The sequence below is a fragment of the Sitodiplosis mosellana genome, unplaced genomic scaffold (genome assembly GCF_009176505.1).
Source record: "Sitodiplosis mosellana isolate CC-2019 unplaced genomic scaffold, AAFC_SMos_1.0 Smas_scaffold_6197, whole genome shotgun sequence".
NCBI classification, from domain to species: Eukaryota; Metazoa; Arthropoda; class Insecta; order Diptera; family Cecidomyiidae; genus Sitodiplosis; species Sitodiplosis mosellana.
Genome location: NW_022601438.1, coordinates 3,557,032 through 3,576,748, shown reverse-complemented (window position 1 = coordinate 3,576,748; position 19,717 = coordinate 3,557,032). Strand labels below are relative to the sequence as shown.

At 38.3% G+C, this 19,717-nt stretch overlaps 2 protein-coding genes across 2 annotated transcripts in view; one reads left to right on the top strand and one right to left on the bottom strand.

Moving 5' to 3' along the window:
- Positions 1-16,653, bottom strand: part of LOC129577088 (histone-lysine N-methyltransferase 2C-like) — a 31,053-nt gene extending 14,400 nt beyond the window's left edge. Inside the window, exons 1-18 of the mRNA XM_055463550.1 lie at positions 16,065-16,653; positions 14,389-14,610; positions 13,153-13,457; positions 11,736-11,884; positions 11,446-11,641; positions 11,161-11,346; positions 10,730-11,060; positions 9,968-10,631; positions 6,877-9,758; positions 6,383-6,750; positions 6,066-6,262; positions 4,908-5,129; positions 3,038-4,255; positions 1,439-1,580; positions 1,209-1,299; positions 969-1,077; positions 583-771; positions 13-492 (exon numbers count right to left, since the gene is read on the bottom strand). Coding sequence (XP_055319525.1) covers positions 13-492; positions 583-771; positions 969-1,077; positions 1,209-1,299; positions 1,439-1,580; positions 3,038-4,255; positions 4,908-5,129; positions 6,066-6,262; positions 6,383-6,750; positions 6,877-9,758; positions 9,968-10,631; positions 10,730-11,060; positions 11,161-11,346; positions 11,446-11,641; positions 11,736-11,884; positions 13,153-13,261 — 7,533 coding nt within the window. The 5' untranslated portion in view covers positions 13,262-13,457; positions 14,389-14,610; positions 16,065-16,653. The remainder of the gene's footprint in view (positions 1-12; positions 493-582; positions 772-968; positions 1,078-1,208; positions 1,300-1,438; positions 1,581-3,037; positions 4,256-4,907; positions 5,130-6,065; positions 6,263-6,382; positions 6,751-6,876; positions 9,759-9,967; positions 10,632-10,729; positions 11,061-11,160; positions 11,347-11,445; positions 11,642-11,735; positions 11,885-13,152; positions 13,458-14,388; positions 14,611-16,064) is intronic.
- Positions 16,654-16,680: 27 nt separating this feature from the next.
- The window catches only part of LOC129577291 (eukaryotic translation initiation factor 2 subunit 1), a 4,336-nt gene continuing 1,299 nt past the window's right edge, over positions 16,681-19,717 (top strand). Inside the window, exons 1-3 of the mRNA XM_055464071.1 lie at positions 16,681-18,782; positions 19,133-19,204; positions 19,354-19,549. Coding sequence (XP_055320046.1) covers positions 19,160-19,204; positions 19,354-19,549 — 241 coding nt within the window. The 5' untranslated portion in view covers positions 16,681-18,782; positions 19,133-19,159. The remainder of the gene's footprint in view (positions 18,783-19,132; positions 19,205-19,353; positions 19,550-19,717) is intronic.

The following is a 19,717-nucleotide window of genomic DNA, read 5'->3' as shown; positions in this document are numbered from 1 at the left end:
TTGTTGTTGTTGTTGTTGTTGTTGTTGTTGTTGTTGTTGTTGTTGTTCTCCAGCATTTGTATTGACTATGTTTGGTTGAGTGGTCGAAGCCTGGCTAACATTTGGTGTAATATTTTCAGCTGGCGAGCTTACCATCGGAGTATTTTGAACGGTAATAACCGATTTAACCGTTTGATGTTGCTGCTGCTGTTGTTGTTGCGGGCCCATAAATCGTTGCGACCGCGCAATCATACCAGGTGGTAGCGGTTGTCGGAATGTATTAACTGCATTCTGTTGCGGCTGTTGCTGCAAAAGGTCGCGCAATTGTCGATTATTCTCTTGTGATTGTGCTCCAGGCGATGAATATGGTGATGCGCTGTTTCGTGGCTGGATTTGACCTTGAATATCCGTTGGCTTGTGCATCGGTGTTCGCATATGCATATGACTTGCCGGGCTTTGGCCAGCACTCGCCGTTGGACTTTGGTGATCGAATGAACGAGGCGTTTGTGGAGACTGAAAGAAACACATTTTTTGGTTTTGTTGACGCAGAGAAGTAGACAAAATTCTATCTTTAAAGAGTAAATTTTTTAAGGTTACACTCACATTCAAATATGGATCTTGTGAACATTCTGACGATGGACGCGAAAACTGATCATGAGTACTAGTTACTGGTGACAATGGGAATTGATTGTGTGGCGATTGAGGCGTTTGCGATTGTGGCGAGAATGGACTTTGTACAATACGTTGTTGAATTTGACCTGGTCGTGGTATTTGAACCGAAACGGCTCGTTGCTGCAAATCAAGAGAGAGAGATAAAAGAACGATTCTAGTATGAAATTCAGAAAAAAAACTTTTAAAATGTTGTGATTCATTAGGTGAGTCCCATGAGATTCAGCGATTTTCTCTTTAAAAAATGAAATCTTTTTTCGAAGATTCTACCTGTCAAATGTTCTTTAATGTTCGAATAAAAACTTGGACAAAATACAAACCTGAGGCAATTGGAACTGTTGATTTGTGCCGGCTGGCATTCCGACCACCATTCGATGAGTTTTCTGGTGTGTCGCCGAAAATTGGCCACCCATATTGGCTGGTATATTTCTACAAAAAGAGAATAAATTAATCGTAAATGCGCTCGATTTCAAGGGAGAACATTTGTAGAAACATTTTTTCTTTCATCATTGGTGTTCAGTCGGTTGATGACTGGAAAAATATGGAAACTTTTATCTTACCTGTTGACAATCGTTCCATTGGCTGCGTCATTGGTATTGTTATTGTTATTATGATTAGCAGGGACTTGCATTTGATTTGGCGTTGGGTCGACTGCAATTAATTACAAACATGTAATAAAATTCAATAAAAAGTCCTTGATAATTCAATACTTGGTATTCATTTCAAGTTGATAAATTATTTTCCACGCAGATAAACATGGAAATGGTTGAAAATGAAAAAAAGCGCTTACCGTGCATCTTTTCAGGCATTGCTTGTATTTGTTGTATTTGCTGTTCGCGTGCAAGCCGTGCCTGTAATTGTTTCCATTGTCGTTCTTGCTCTTGTTGTCGAACATTTTTCTGATGAATGTCCATGCCGATCTTTTCTTGATCCTAGACGATAACAAAATAAAAAGTAGAAGAAAAAAACAGCAAAAAATGTATGTTAGTAAATGTGGTTCTGTTAATCAGGAGAAAAAAATCCAAAATGTCTGCTTGATCGAGTCGAATCGAGAGAGAAAACACCTTGTACATACAAATTCTAATAAATTCAAAATGATTGGCATTTGAACAAATAAAAAAAAATAATGGCACAAAGTCACTTAATCCATTAGCTTTTTGTTTATCGGAAAGAAAAAAAATGGTATGTTAATTGACTAAAACTAGTGTTTTACTACACAAATAAAGGCATGCAAAGTTAAGAATCGTCTGTATTTTCTTTGGGTTTTGATTATGACAATTGGATGAATTTTTTCGGGGAGAAGTTTTGGGTGGGTGGGGCGGTTTTTGGTGGTTAGTGATATTGTTCAGGATTTGTGAAACCATATAAAAATTAATCACAAATTAAATATCTCTAAATGATTTGACACATGCAAGCGAAAAATTCAAAAGCTTTGGGAGCACTCAAAAGCACTTAAATAAATACAAGAAATCCTCCGAATCGTTTAATTTTTTTCTATTTTCGTTAATTTTTTATAATTGTATCTGTTCTTTGTTTTGATTTATTTATGTTGTGACCAAAGTAGAGATGGATTGATATTCCTGTCGACGACCATCATTTCATCCGTCAATCGGTCAAAACTCGTTTTTTTTCTCCAAACTTCAATACGATCACATCGAAAGAAAAAAACACTGACAGAAATAAGTAAGTTTTTTTGTTGTTGTTTCTATTACGATTGATTAGCGAAACATAAAATTTTACGAACACACACAGCTTACAAAAATGACGAAAGAGAGAGAGAGAGAGAGAGAGAGAGAGAGAATAAAAACGTAACATTCGAAACGGCATCCTAGAGAAGAAGAAAAACAAAAATGACGCAAAAAAATCAACAGCTTGAAAACAGCCATTTAAAGTGCAAAAAAGCTCTTTTCTCGCGATGCTTCAACACGATTATGAGGCGAGTCAAAAAAAAATTGATATTAAGCTAATTCTATTAATTCGTCGATCTACGCACTGAAACAAAAAAAATTCTCTTTGAATTGATCAATCAAGAATACAATCAAAAATGAAACTAATTGCACGATCGATTGCAGCATTACAGCCCAAAAACATTGAAAGCCAAAAATGAATATCAAAAATAAACCAATTTCTGAACAAAGAAAACAAAAAACAAAACGCATCGAAAATCCAATAGTAAATTGTTAACAAAAATCATTGAACAACAAAAAAAATCTATCCCAACATTGGGTAACAAACGGAACAAATTCATTTATAGAAACAACTGAAACAGTTTTTTTTTTGGCTTTGAGTAGTACAAAAAAAATGTTACGCAAATTATTCGGGCTGAATTTGGGACACCGAATTTGTGTAACATTTCGTGTGTATGTTCAATGAGTTTGTCACCCCTCACCATTGTTAGTGCGGCGGCATTGGATGTGGACGATGGAGAAGAACAAGTGGACGAATGGGTTAGACTAGATGATTGTGACATATTAGTAAATGTGTTCCAATTTTGTGGCTCGCTTGGCTTCAGCTGCGTTGAACTGACAATGGGCGATGCAACTTCATCCATTTTCGATGTGACATTAATGATGTTGTTGATTTGCGTTTCAGGCATTTCCTCATCACCGCCACCGACGCCGCTTCCACTTTCGATTTTCTTTTGACTTCCGACGCTGTTGCCGCTGCTCGAATCGATTGCCGTACTGTCAACGGTATCTTTGCTGTTCTCATGTGAACTAGTGATGATGTTACGTCGACTTTTACACAATGCCGTCGAAAAATTGCTAGTTGCAGTTGATTCGTTGGATGTCATCTCATGATCGTGCAACGATGGAAGCGTTCGCATGATTTCGACGGGTGTCAACACACGAATGTGTTGATCATAGATCGTGTTTGTGCATGATGATGGCGGTGGTGGTTGTGCTATTGCTACGGTTGGTCCGGCATTCGAGCTAATTAAATTGATCGTTGATATTGATGAACGCGATGATGTGGTCGACGAAGATGACGATTGCGACAGATTCGATTTCATGGATGAACTGTCGTATGAATGTGTGCCGAAATTGGAGTCGGGTACGCGTTTTAATATGCGAATATTTTCGCCATTTTTATCGACAACCGTAACATTTGGCGCTGGGATGCGAGCCGATAGGCCGCTACCCGTTTGCATTTTATCGGCCGAATGATAAATGTGCTTCGATATAAACGTATTATTACTACTAGACGTAATCAATCCCGCCGATTGTTGAATTTTTCGCAATTCTACGCTTAAGTTAATAGGCAATGTACTAGAATTTACAGGATTTGGTTGCAATGTGTTCGATACGATTGTGCTAGTATTGTTAGAAGTGATAACTGATTTAACCGTTGTAACCGCGGCAACGGTGACAATCGGCGTTTTCGTTTCATTTATCGTTATTTGGTCGGCTTGATTCGACTCTTGTTTGTAGCTATGTTCAATGTCAATGTGATTGGTATGAGTGTTGGAGGAATTTTGTGAGTGTGTTGTGTCATTATTGGAGGTGAGGGTTTGATTTTGATTAGTTGGAACTGTGTTAGATGCACTAAGTACATTATTTGATTCAGTTAATTCATCCAATATGCTAGTTTTTCGTTGCGGCTGTTGCTGTTAATTGAACGGAAAACAAAGGGTGTGTGTGTTAAAAAGAAACCAAATCAGTTTGTTGTTGTTGTTTCAAACAAAGTCAACGACCATCTGGGCAATGCTCTCATGTCTGAACAGTCTCCGGAGAGCATTAACCGCACAATGGTTGTGTTAGGAAAAAGGACATCTATCACCACATAGAGGCAGAGAGAAAGAAAAATACAAAGTTTTTGGTGTTGTACAGTGTACACAACATCAATGTTTGCTCGTGAAGGCCTGTGAAATTGAGCTACATTTCGGGGATAGTTAATTATGTTTCTGGTCTTAGAATGAAGCCCAAATTCACAATTAAATTCGATGGCAAATCGAAATCTCTTCACGAGCAACTGATTCGGGCGCTGAGATAACCGCTTGGAAAATGACTGGCATTATTGGCCAGTGTTTATAAAAATCCGGCTATAATTGTTTCACACTTCGATTTGATTGGCCAAAACAATTCTCGCAAACACTTGTCATGCATATTTATGCTCGAATCGACATTTCGAAGGTGTGAGAGTGGCCGGGAAGGGCGATGGGGAGGTTAAGTGGAGCGCGGTGCGCGGTGCGCGCACGTGTGATTCGTGATCATTTTGGCAAATCAAATTGGAATGCGACAATGGATGTGAACGGCTACCTGTGTTGGTTGTGTCTGCATCGTTGGCAGTTGCTGCGTTGTCGACGTAGTAACCGAAATAATCTTATTACCAGGGATTTCACTTGTGGTTATCGCAAGGATTTTATTTTGAGTGACAGGAATTTCAGATTGTTGCATTGGTTGTGGTTGTGGTGGTGGTTGTGGTTGAGGTTGCGATTGCGGCCTATTAGCATCATTGCTGCTGGGTGATGTTTGCGGGGCCTAAATTTCAGGAGACACTTAATCCGTTTAGTGGCTGAACTTTCAATTTTCATTTTTTTTTTTTTTTGGTTTTTGGTTATGATTTTAAACAATGACTTTCTTTGGCATTTTCATATCTTCATTCATCAGCAGTACTCTCTTTATTCAATTTCATTTCAACAACAAAAAAATACGCGCGAAAATTGTAGCACAAAAACAATCCGTTTGCTGCATTGGATTTGGATATTGGTGCTCTGTCAGCCCTCAAGTAAACATTGTGTGCGAGTGAGTAAAGGGACATTGAGCGTTTCTTCTACTTTTATCGCTCGAAAATATGAAAGCAGAAACACTCACACAAGTAAAGCAAAATTCAGGGTACAATCTTTAGTTTTTGTTTGAACTGTTGCTGTTTCATTTTTGTTTTTTCTTGGTTGGTAAATGGCATTTGTTCATGAAAAATGATGTGTGGGTTGGTTGTGTGTGTATGTGAATATATATGAGTAAACACAAAGCGTATGGTTAGTTACAATATATCATTATTATCATCATTGAAATTGGAATGACAGGCAAAACATATATAAATGGTGAACATAAAGGTAGTTTACAAGCGGGGCGAGCGGGCTTATGAGTGGTAAATTTCGGTGTAAATTGATAAATATAATGAAATTGTTTGGGTTTTCGTTTCTCACTGTTGGATTCGTTCATTTGGTATGTGGATATTCTCATTTGAAACTAACGGAATAAATGTGTTTCGCATTCGGTTAATCACATTACAAGGTGGAACGAAACACGCAATTCATTTGGGCTTTGTTGGAATTTAACAGATTTAGAAATGAAATTTTTTTGCTTAGTTTCAACATTCCATCATCACGCTTCTCATAAATTTCAAATCAATTTGCCTCCAAAATAGGTAAACTCGATGAAAATAGTGCAGTTAACATGAAAACGATCACTCACCTGTTGCGACTTCTTCAAGCATGACCGATTCTCACGAGCTTTCTGTAAGTATGGCGCTTTTTGTTCCGTGGACAATGCACGCCACTTTTTCAGAATTTGCTTGTATCGTTCGGTCCAATTGGGATAATCGACCTTCAGTTCGGGATGATTTGTATTTGCATACAAAACGGCTGATATGGTCGCCAAACTCTCGAGCACTGTAACATTTTGAATAAAAGTAAAAATTGGAATTTAGAACATTTTTGGGGAGAAATAAGAATCAAATTCATTTAATTCAAACAAAATCAATTCGAAGTGAAACCCTCAATCACAATTACCTTCATCTTGGCGCATACGTTCGCACGATTTTGCGTTGTGAGTTTGTGCGCCAGCACCAGCGTTTGCCATGTTATCATCGACGGCCACGCCAGCTGTCATTTGGTCCATATTGGCATTAACATTAGCATTGTTCATGCTCGCATTGACATTCAGATTCACATTCACGTTAACATTGTTGGAAGGAAGACTTTGAGCAATATGTGGTTGATTCACATTCGGTGGTCGCACCACTTGTATTGTCTGTTTTTGTTGCGTTTGATGCTCGGTTTTGATGTCAATCTGTTGAATTGGATTCTGTATTTGGTTCATTTGGATACCTTGCGTTGGTGTCATCGTCAGTGTACGTTGCTGGTCTCCTTGCATTGGGCTATGAAAATCAGGCGGAAAAAAAGACACGAAAATATCAATAAAATTCATTACGCCAAACCAATTCTTTATCAAATCTTTAAAATTCGAAACGAAAGCCAAAAATCAGCAGAAGAAATAAACGTACCCAATTTTCTGTGTAATATTATTGTCAACTGGTGACGGTTGCATTGGCTCGATTTGAGATAGCGATTGCATTGTTTGGTTTAGTTGGGGTTGATTGGTTAAGGCTCTTTGGTTTAATTGCATCTGGATTGGTGGCGGCTGCTGCAACTGAACGGATTTTTCGATTGTTGCTTGTGGCGGAATAACAGTTTGTTGTTGCGATACGGTCACCGTTTGCATGTTAATTTGTTGATTAAGCGGCTCTGGCGCCTTTTTCTGTATGGAATTAACGACCATTGTTTGTACGGCATTAGCATGGATTGGAATTTGTTGCGGCTGTTGTTTCACAACATTCGCCTGAATATTTGGTGGTAGTTTGTTGATTTGTGGCTGCATTTGAGTATTTGGAACGGTTGTTCGTTGTACTTTCTGTGCTTCGTCGGGCAAAATGGTGTTCGTATCCATTTTGAAGTCAATATTATCCAGATTCAAGTCATTCAATTCGTGTTTGCGAACGACCACCTCCGAATTGACGGCTGGTAAATTGGATACATCGGTCATTTCGGTGTCTTGTTGTGTTGGATCCGTTTTTATGCCACTCATTCGGATCGTTGCATTTGGCGGAACATTTGAGATAATTGCTTTTGCTTGATTGACAGCTGCTGTTGTTGTGGTATTTGCAAGCGTTGGCGTCGCCGTCGGCGTCGTCGCTGTTGTAGATGGGACATTCTGTTTATTCTTCTCTTCCAGCAATTTCTGCTGTTTGAGCCGTTGTGCATTGAGAATGTTAATTTCTTCGGTGGACAATTGAATGGTTTTGTCTTCGGTCACACTGCTCTTTGCCTCATCATCGCTGCTGCTCGACTCGAATTTCGTTTTTGACACGGTCATTAGACTCTTACCGAAAAAGGCCTCTTGCAGATAGCTTGGATATGTGTCGGCCAATTTTGTCTTAACCTTTTTACGATTCTGTTTCTTCTTCAGTTCGGCCGTTGTTGTTGTGAAATGCAACGAACCGTCTGGCGTATCTTCGTTTTCGTCTTTGTTTGCACCGTCTTTGCGTACCGTACGATTCCGAACAACAAAACCACCGATTCCCAATTTTTGTAGGTTTCGTTGGCGTTTCTTGCGCAATACCGCGACTCCTTGTTCATTGGAGCCAATGGTAAATCCTTCTGGCGGGCTCAAATCTTTATCCCATATCATGCCATCTTTATAGATTTCGGCCTCTTCACGCGGATCAAGCGGCTCAACCTTAATATCTTCGAACGAATTATCCAAACTTCCGCCAGCTACCACCGATTCAATTGTTGCCATTATGCCTGCATCTTGTGGAGCTGGTGGCGCTTCGATTGGCAGTGCTTTTGTTTTTCGCTTCTTTCGCACGAGTTCCATTTGCAGGGATTTTATGTGCTGCATACCGGTATCACTGAGTGACACGCCATCGACCAGATGGCAACCGTCGAGTGGCGTTGGCGGTACCGAATCGAGCGCATCTTCAATGGACTTTGGGGTTGTTGGCGTGGTAATCGCTTTGGTATTCGTATTTATCGGTGATGGTTTCTTAACTGGTATCAAATGAGGTGGAAGTGCATCTTTTGGACGGCATAATAGACATTTGTAACCCTCTTCAATACAGCGTTCGGCCTCCTCTTCGTTTCGAATTTCGTCGCAGGCTGCATGCAGCCACCGTTCACAGTATGTACATTGAATCAAAAGCTCTCCATCGTTATAGGCGTACGTACAAAAGGCACATTGACTTTGACTAGCACACGGGCCGCATTCGGTGAAACTGTTTTGCCATGTACAATTCGTTCCCGGTGTATTCGAACCGCACTTTTGGCATAGGGCGCACCATTTGCATTTCCATGTGCCATCCGGCACAATGTCAAGCGGTGGATCCATGCAATAAATGTGATATGAGATGTCACAATCGTCGCACAGAATGAGTCTTGATTCGTCATGTTTCATGCCACAGCCTTCGCAAACCGTGCAGTCCAAACATCGCCAACCACGTTGCAGTATGACTTTGGTCACTTTTACAGTTACACAATACGGGTGATAGCATTGGCCGCATTGCAGGCACGATATCAAGCAACCTTCTTGATCGGTTCCGATGGCACCGCACATCACGCAAATGTCTTGCGTCAGCACGAATTTATCTTTGGCCGAGCACAGTACCAGGCGATTCTCCACACCGGGCTCTTCGTCGGCTTTGTTATTTGCATCGGATGTTGGACGTTGCAATCCTAAACCAGGTACACCAAATACACCGCGCATTTTCGCTTTTGGTCCACGTTTTCGGCCAAATTCGGCGGTACGTTGCTTCTTTTGGAAGGAGAATTTGCCACCACCTTTGGGCCGACCCACCACACCGGGCGGACGCTTTTTTGCGATCATTTTATTGGCCGACAACGGTTTACCTTTGCCCAAACCGAAATCCGACGGATATTTGTCGGACGATTCGGAAGCTGAGATTGATGCCATCGACACATTGTCTGAGTGATCGTCACCGCCACCGCCGCACAAACTCTCCTGTGACGCCGACATACTGTCGTCCTCGACATTGTTATTTCGTCGCAATGCATTGATGCGACCATTTTGAACTAAGGTTTTACATGGTGGACACGTATATTCATACTCGGGATTTGCCTCCTTTTTCGCATGATATGTGGTTAGACTTGCTTCTGCATCGCAATCACTATGAACAAATTTATTGCACAGACTGCATTTGACCATCTCTCGATAAGCAGCCGCTCGATAAGCTCTTTGACAAATTGGACATGAGAATCCTTTGTTTCTTTGCTGATAGCATGAGTCGCACACGGTGTAGTGCGCATGCCATCGAGATGAAGTTCCAGCGCCTGGCGTTCGTGATCCGCAGTCGGAACACACTCTACAGCACTGAAGATTGCACAGGGGATAGACACACACACACAGAGAGAGAGAGAGAGAGAGGGGAGAGAGACAAAGCAAATGACAATGATTATGTTTTAGTCGATGATATCAACGATTTATTGCTGTTGGCAGCAATCAAACGAAATGACTCCATTCGGAATGGGAAACGAAAAGAAAAATGCAGCAGTCATAAAGTGTGTATATATTGTACTTACTCGGCACTTCCATCCGTATTTTGGTATTGAAGTCATAACTGGTCGTAAACAATTAGCGTGATACATTTTATCACATTGTTCACAACACAGCGAACGTCCATCGGCTTGTTTAGCATCAGGTACACGACATATTTGACATCTACGGCACGACTTGCATTGCCAGCCAGCCCGAACGCCCGGCAACTGTGCAACACCAATGCACGGCCCATGATAATGATCGCCACATAACGAGCATATCATTAAATTCGACACATCGCCCAAACCACTGCACACACGACAATTTATATCCTCTATATCATTATATACTAATGGCACTTGACCTAAATGTTCTTTACAAAATGCCGTGAAATTTTGTATGATTTGAAAGCCACCCGATGCGGCCACGCACGGCAAGTGAAAATATTTCGGGCATGACATCTTACACGCCATATGCGCACCGTATCGATTACAAAATGAACACTTGCGTGTCAAACTCTGTGACACCACCTCGTCAACATTTTCGAAAACGCCGGTCGTAAGATCTTTGGTGATTCCCATTGACCATAAAGCACATGTGCGATGAATGTAGAAGTAGCCACCATCAATTAAGCTCGAAAATTCAACAATCTCCGGATAACCGATTTTCTCTAGTTCGTCAACATATTCCGTTGTTAGCACGGGATTTCTAGCGAATCAAATACAAACATTGCATTGAAATGAATGAGATTGATGGAATTTTAGAGTGTGTTTGCATTGCATTTGTTCGACCGGTGCGATACTCACTTGCATTTATTAAGACCCTTCTGACGCCGATTACTTAGTTGTGTTTGAGCATTTAACGCGCTGCGTGGATTTTTCTCTTCTTCTTGATTCATTTGTGACGAATCCAGAATTGGTGTTGATGGTGTTGTTGATTTTGGTTCACATTCCGTTACTTCGATTCGTAACATTTCGCCTTGTCCCATTTGACTACGTTCGCCTAAACAGCATAATGCACACACTTTACCCGGCCACTTTTCTGGAAAATACGGCAATTCTTCTGGCGGTTGCATCACTTTCTCTCCACTGCTAACATTATTCGTGGTTGTCGACGTGCTTACAGCAACGACTGAAGCTGAAACAAATGTGAAAAACGTGGAAAAATCAGATGTGTCTTGGCAGATTGTTTATGAAAAAATGAACATGATCATCCGTTTTGGTGACCATCAACTCACCAGCTGGTCGTTGCTGCATGTCTTTTTGCAGATCATAAACCGACTGATCTGTTTCCATTGCAACACTTGTCGTCGACGTTAAACTATTACTACCGTCATCGTTGAGAGGTGACAGTAACATTACATTAGACATAAAACTATTATTTTCCTGAGTCGTTACTGATGCTGTAGTTGCGTTTGTATTCGCTAAATTCGGAAAATCAAACATGAAATGTTAGTGGTGTCTATTTTGAAAAATTGTGCCGGATAATACTGGAAATGATTGAAGCAAAGGGGAATAGTTACCTGTTGCTTTCGATCCTCCAGCTGTGTGATTACGTCGCATGGGTTTAGGTACACGGCCGCTGATTTCATCGCATGCACGTTTTACGATACGATTGTTGGCGCCACCACCTCTTCGTGGTGCTTTCGCTGTTGTTACATGCAATGGGAAATCTTTTCGCGGCCTGCCTGGTCCCCTTTTATGTGGCCTCCCTCCGTTCTGCAAGTAAAAATGTGCCACAAATTAGCAAAAAAGAGAGAATGTTTTCAGTTGAAAATTGAAAAAAAAAATAAATAAAATGATTTCAACTCACTGTTGTTGGTTTTATCGTAATTAATTGACCGTTACTGTTTGAATTATCGCCTGTGTTGTGACTGTGAATGCCACTGGAATAAAAAATGTTTTGCGGATTTGGTGAAATTGACGATTCTTCACCTAAGAATGGGGACGATGACTCTGTTCCTGTTGGTACCAGCGCAGAGAAAAAAAAACCAATCATTTACTTCAAAATGTACATGCAAATTTATTTCATAGTATGATGAAAACGGTGAATTATTTTTCTATTGGTTTTATGGTGTGAGTGTGCGTCTTGTGTCATTTGTTGTATCGTACAAATCACAAACATACACGTACAAGCGCCAAAGCAGTTGCATTCAAATAAATTTTTAAAGCAATTTTTTACTTCATGCTCAAATCAAAATTTGCATCATACTTAATGTCACAAAAAAATCTAACTAAAGCGATGCAGTTGACATAACGCAGCCCATTCCAACGGGTAAAAAGTGCCCAATTTTGACTTCGTCGTGTTCCGAAGAAGAAGCAAAATAAATGAATTTCGAAGCCTTCACTTTCGAACCAATTACTTTCTGATCGGGAATGCACTGTGTTAACTAATCGCATCAAAATTGAATTCACGCATCGCAAAAAGGAAAACACAAACATTAAAATGATTGATACCAGTGACGAAATTGAAATGAAAGAAAAAATAAATTAAATTAAATTATTACACTAAAACTCATTGAAATTAACTAAAAAAAATCAATATACACGGTTTGTTAACCATGTTTGTCTAGAAAAAAAGTGTTCACTACACACAGAAAGTATAAGAGCGAATATTAGAATTATTCTCTAGTCCATTTTGATTACTTGAAATGTCATTGTCGCATTGCTTGACATACGCTTAAATGTCAACACAAAAAAATGAGTTTGTCAATTTTAGTAAATTGAGCTAGCTGTCAACGAAATGGTAAGACTGGTTATTTTGTATTTTGTTTCTGTTGCCGTTGGAAAACACAAAAAAGAGTCGCACCAAAAATTGTGTGTGTTTTATTTTTCTTCGTTGATTTAGTTTGATGAGTAAAAGGAAATAGCGAAAAATTCAGGACCTCCGGACGTGTATTATGTGTATCGAAGGTGAACTGAAATCTGACGGGCGACACATGCAATTGATTTGGTTAAATAGTAAATGCATTTTAAATTGAACCTATTAACCCCTTACGATGAAGGGTCACTATTTCCCATCGAAGTTTCTTTTAATGTTTTTTTTTTCTGTTTCAAATGTGGTAATGAGAATGAAACTGTGATTGATTATGCAGTTAGGCTGTTTTTTTTTTATTTCGAACACTATTAACGCACTTTTTCATTTAAAATGTAATATTTGAAAAAAAAGGAACACGTAAATTCATCACTGTGCGTATGATGTGTGGTTGGCTTTAAAATCTAAGTCTTACGTGAAATCGGATGATTTGGCGTTGAACTGTTTAAAAAATCAAATTCGTTATCTCCGTCATCGGATCCATCGTCATAGTCATCGTCGATTGTAACTTCTTGAATATCCATATTTAATTTGATTGGTTCTTTATCTCTGTTACTGTTAAACTATTTGATTCAAGATCGTATTTTTTGTTTGTTTGTTTCGCGTGTGTAAAAAAAGAAAGAATTGCGTTGGTGCGCACCCTTGCAACACTTGCAATTTTCTTGTTTTGTTTTGGGATTCTAATCGAAATTTAATTTGGCCATTTTCAATTGATTTTTGCTGTTCGGAATGAAAAAGATCAACAATATGAATTTAAGATGGTAGCGGCTAAATTGTGTTGTGAAAGTGGTCACATTGATCAAATGATTGTTATATCAGAGTGCGCGATTTTTTTTTTTTTCAATTTCTGTTGGTTACTTCACAATTCGGCAATGGACGAAAGAATCAAATTTCTTTTGCTTGGACAATGCGTTTGGCGCCCAATCAGGCTTATCCAACGAATACACACATGATGGTTATTTGCTCTTTATTTTTTTGCATCAACATTGCACCAAAATTAATCGAAGGAACTAAATGAATTAAAAGGATGATTTCCAATTTTAAAACAAACATAATTGTTCATTCACCGGGACAAAACTTATTTGATCAATTTTGAGAGAAAAAGAAACAGAACAGAAACATACAGCATTACATTTACCACACAAAAACAAGTACAAACACGAGCACACACAGTTCTAAATGTCTAAATCTACGGGTATATTTTGGTTCCATTCACAAGAAATTAAAACGAACTATTCAACAAATTGTTATGGTTGTGTTAAAAGATCAAGACAATATATATCTAAGGTGGCGCACAAAAACGAATCAAATGGAAAATAAAACGGGAATATCAAAGCAGATATCAACAATGGGATAACAGTTTGCCTAATTTTTTGGTTCTCTGTTATGTTGAGGATTATCCTCTGCAACAGATTAACTACAATTATTGTGTTTTTTGTTTGGTATGTGTGTGTGTGATTCACAATTATCAAATGGTTGACACACGGATTTCACACGTTAAAACAAAACCCAAAAACGAAAATAATTTGCAATAAACAGAAAATAAAATTTTTGTTCGATTGAAATAAAATGTTGGTGAACATTTACAGACAAATACATTCAAATGAAACGAACAAAAACAAGGCATTGGAAGAAAAATTGCGAACTGTACCGATGAATATGAGAGTGAGTTGAGGTTCATGTGTTTTATTCAAGAAAGAAATGTGTTAAACTGCACGGCGGCCGCTACAAAAACAGTCATAGTCGAAAAAGTAACAACAATCGTAATACGTGATGCTAATCTCCTTTTTGCTCTTGTAATGATACACTTTTTTGGCTTTTCGATCTAACTTTTTGTTTTGTGTTGCAGAAATTTTGTTGTCACACCGACTTTCTGTATAGTAATAGACGAAAAAAAATGATATTGTCTTAATAACGACAACAATAACAACAACAACAACAATAAATTCACTATGCAATTTGTTTTACTGATCGGTAAGGAACACACACGCCGAATTTCCCTAGCCTACACAATGTCGACAACGAGGAAAAAGAATAACAACAGAACGTTTGAAATAATTTTCCCTTGATTTTGATTTCAGTACAGGGCTTCATTCTATTTTTTTATCGCTTTCAATTGGTGTTTTCGTTTTTTTTTTCTGTAATTCCACCGTGTCATTCATTTAAACCACACATTACGCACATTTTGAATACATGCATTGCATCGACATTTCACTGAACTGTTTCTAGTTTGGAACGACATAAAAGCGAAACAAAAAAAAAATAACATTATGGAAACGAAAATCAGTGGTTTCACGATTTTAAAACGATATTTAGAACAACTGTATGGTTTCACATGAATTCACATTTTTCGACTGTTGGTCTTTTTTCTCTTGCTTTTCCGTTCTTTATTTCGGTTTTCTCTCTCAATTTGTTTCGTTGTTCTCGTTTCAAACCAGAAAAAAATTCAACAATTTGCTGCTTACATTTTATGGATTGAAAATGAACAATTAACAACAGAAAAATGAAGAAAAACCATTTTATGGACAAAATTTGTTGAACTAGGCTGGTTCAATTTTGGATTTTTTTTTTGGTGAGAAAATGCTGACTTCGTTTTGGATTTGGTTGCGCGTTTTCACTTTATATGCCGATAGATATCGACGATCGGACTATGGTATCGACAATAAACAATTTTTATGTAAATATTTGACAGGAATTAATGCATGAAATAAGTTGCATTTTGAACATTTTCCTGTCGTTCGTTTGAGTGAGGATTCGTCTTTTTATTTTATTTTATTTTATATATATATTTCTTCGTATTTTTTTTATTGTGTGTAATTTCGTCAACGACACACAGTGTGTGCACTGTGTGGTGAATAGTGTATGTTTCTTTGTATGTGTGTTTTTGTATAAAATTGTTTTTGTGTATCTCTCGCTCGCGACTCGAATTTTTTTTTTAATTATTATTGTTATTATTTTTATTCTTATTACTATTATTACGATTTTGTTCCCGTCATTTTCTTTGGATTCGAGAATTACAGCGAGATTTAAAATTTTCTACGTATGACATTTGTGAAATTGTTGCGATGCATTTTCCTAGTTATTAGCACACAATTCATTTTTCGTTGTCTCAAACATATCGCTCATTTCATTTCGCCTCGAACACGGCGACCATACACACAGATCAGTATTAAATTTTTCTTTTGTATGTACTCGAATCCATTATTTTTGATTCACGGCGGCCATTGTTGAATTCTGTGATAAAAAAAAAACCTCTTTTTCTGTTAGGTTTGCTCTCGCTCACACACATTCACACGCACACACTGACACATGCACACATACACGTACATTCTCTGCGCTCTATGTGCTGCTTGCTTGATGTTGCTGTTTTTCCAAATATATTATTCTCGTTCTGTAAATCCCGAAAAATTGTCCCTCGGTTTTCTTCAAATGCACTACATTACCAATACCGTTTTTTCGGTTGGTAAATCGACCAAATCAAAATCACCAATCGCACATTTCATTCACACTTTATTTGCTTGTAATTCTTTTTTTTCGTTTTTTAATTTCCATTGCTACTATGTGTGTATATCGTTTATTCAAAGAAATCTTTTTCTTCTTTCGTATCGCAAACAAATCGATTGTGTGTATTCCTTGTAATTTTTTTTTCCTTCTTTCGTTCGCTGTTACAATTCGTTTTTTTCTTCTTTCTTTTGTTTGATTTTTTTAGAATGAGAACGGCAAATTTATTTACTATTTCACTTTGAAATTATTCGCTAGGGTAAAAAAAGTTATCACTTTTAATACTTAAATACAAAAAAAAAATAATAAAGTTTTCTTTCTAATTTGTTAAAAAAAGAAGAGAGAAAAAAACTAACAAATATACATGTTTCAATAGTCGACTAACACACTTTCGCATTTCGTACGAACATGGATGTTGTCGTTCTATGCATTTTTAGTACACAACGAGTATTGTATATGGCGTTCGCACACCACCAACACCAACACATGCGGAAGCAGACATACAAACATCATCATCATCTATTCGCAGCACCACCAGTTTCAATACATGCACACGCGCACGCACGCAGGCACACATACACAAACGTAGTGACACAGCAATGGCACACCATTCCATCAAAACTCAACCGGTCCGATTCGATGGCTGCGTTCAATGGCCCATTCGGATCAGATTCTTTTTCCCTGTACTATATATTCACAGCCAATCGACACGCTCATGGCTGTGTGTATGCGTTTGGCTTTTCGGTTTGCGTTTTCTTTCCCTGTAATTCGATGGATCTTTTTCATTGGCCAGCCCAAATCTGCTTCCATATTGAATTGAACATGACAATTTGATCCAATTCAAGCTCGATCCTTCAAAGTCTAATTCTAAAATCTATCCAAAACTTCCCTCCATACTATTGGATGAGGCATGCAATTTATGTTTGAAATGATGAAATTTGTTAATTAAACGAGATTGTCAAAAATTCTGATTTTTTGCCGGTAAAAGATTGAATCAATTTCAATTCGAATTATTTTAAATATTGTCGTTCATGGAGCGACGGTCAAAACCGCAAACACTTTTAAGAGATTTTTGTGATCAAAAAATAAAATTAAAAGAAACAAAAGAAAGAAAAAGAGAAAATAAAAACATAATCCATTACCATTGGTTGTAACATGGGGCAATCCGTTGATTATATATACAAATATAATTAACGTAAATGTGCGGTTCGTTTTGGTTCTAAAAACGAAGTCGAAATGTCTTTTGAATCTGGAAAAAAGCACAAATTAATTGGCGCGCCAACAGGTTTATGCGAATAGTACACTATCGAATACATGTGAACGAATCGAAATCAACACATGCCAAACTGTGTGCACAGGCAGACACGAAACTGCACACGAATATTTATTTCGTACGTTTTTTTCTCTTCTCTTCCTTCAACCAAATGTCAGAATCACACTCGCATTCTCCCAATTCATTATTTCGGCAATGTTTTCTATATCTATAATACTGCCCGTGTATCTCCGGTGTTGGTTTTCGTGTTGTAGATTCGATTGGTTGGTGCAAACGCGCGCGCGAGACACACACACACGCGCATACGGTGTACTGGTTGCACGGTTTGCGTAAGTATGTGTATGGTCCCGAAGAAGCGCTCCCATACAAATGCACCACAACAATGACAATTCGTTGACATATACCACGATGGAGTGGTCGTCACATGCATTTTCTTGTAAACAATTACACAGCAGAATATTCAATGCGGAAAAAGGCCGCATTGAACGCAACCATCCAAGCTACACCGACACACTGTTTTGTTCTAAATCTGAACATGAAATTAGAACAAAACCCAATATACACGATCGCTTGATTCGGTGCAGTTTTAATTGACTAATTACTTGGGGGGTTTGGCTCAATATATTGACAGCGATTAAAATTTAAATGAAAAAAAAATTGAGAATTTCCAAGATTATAAAAAAATCCGAATTTATTAGCGGAAAATGAGTTGAACGGTAGCAGGTTTCAATCTCATTCAAGCATTTTGAATGGTTTGCAATTCATGATTTTCGTTTACATTGGAAAGAGCAAAATGATTTCAGGAATTATGAGAAAAGAAAATTCGACAATTCAAATGCAAAGAGCATGATTGAATAGAAGGTGTTATTCAGCGGGAGGGAAAAACAATCGAAATTTAAAACGGCAAACAATTCTAATCCTCATAATGATTGTTGCTGTTCACGGTTGTTGCCGACAACAACGACGACGACGATTTTGTGCACCAACATCGTATGTGGTGTCGGTTCAGTAGTGGCCCGAACTGGTCCCGAACACGACTTTGACGTTTGCATCGTTACGCGTTTTCATGTCGATTTGTCTCTCTTTCTCTCGTTCTCGCGTGCGCTCCCTTTCTCCCTGCTTCTCTTACTCTCTACTTGTGTATATGTCATCGATATTGCCGCAAATCGCACTCAACTTTCGATATTCCGTGTAGCTGCCACATGTTTATCACTGAAACAAGAGCTGAAACAATTTTAAAGTTTTAAATTCTGTTTGTGTTACATTCTAAGGTAAAAATTAAATCATAGCGCATTTATGAGGTGCTTTTAGAAATTGCACTTGTGCGAAACGTGTCTGAAAATTGGTCACAATGGTTCGGTTCGGTTTGGAATTTCGTTACGGTTAGTGCAAATTCATTAAACCAAAGTTCATAACCTATATCTCAATCACATCACTCTCTATTTTTTGTGTGTTGAATGAATTTTATTTGTGAACTATCAACCGATACCGATTGACGTTTCCGATGCATTTTCGCGTAGCAAATCATTTGCACCATCTGCCGAACAAATTAATGCGACTGAGAACTAATTGAATTTTATTTATTGAATCCATTTCCATATGCATTTGATCCATTTTCCAGAGCCGAGGCAAAACAAACGTATACAAAATGGTTGTACTGAGTTGTAGATTTTACAAAGAAAAATACCCAGAGGTGAGTGTCGTCCCTTGTCGGCTTTTCTTTCGAAGGGAAGCATACGAATCTCATTCAATGATTGAACAAATTAGGCAACAATTCAAACGATTGTGAAATCAATGAGCCGGTGAATGTGTTTTTTTTCTCTCTCTCTCTTTTCGTGACAGGTTGACGATGTGGTCATGGTCAACGTGCGTGCAATCGCCGAAATGGGCGCATACGTTTATCTGTTGGAATACAATAATATCGAAGGTATGATCCTGTTATCGGAATTGTCAAGACGTCGTATCCGTTCGATAAACAAATTGATTCGTGTGGGCAAAACAGAACCGGTAGTCGTTATTCGTGTTGACAAGGAAAAGGGTAAGCATTCATCATGCAAGCAAGAATTCGATCGAAATTTTGAATAGAAATCAATTCAATTTCAAACAGAAATCGATTGATTTTTCGATCAAAAGCCCAATCGCATCAAATTCTAATGGCCACTCTCTCTCTCTCTCTCTCTCTCTCTCTCTCTCTCTCTCTCTCTCT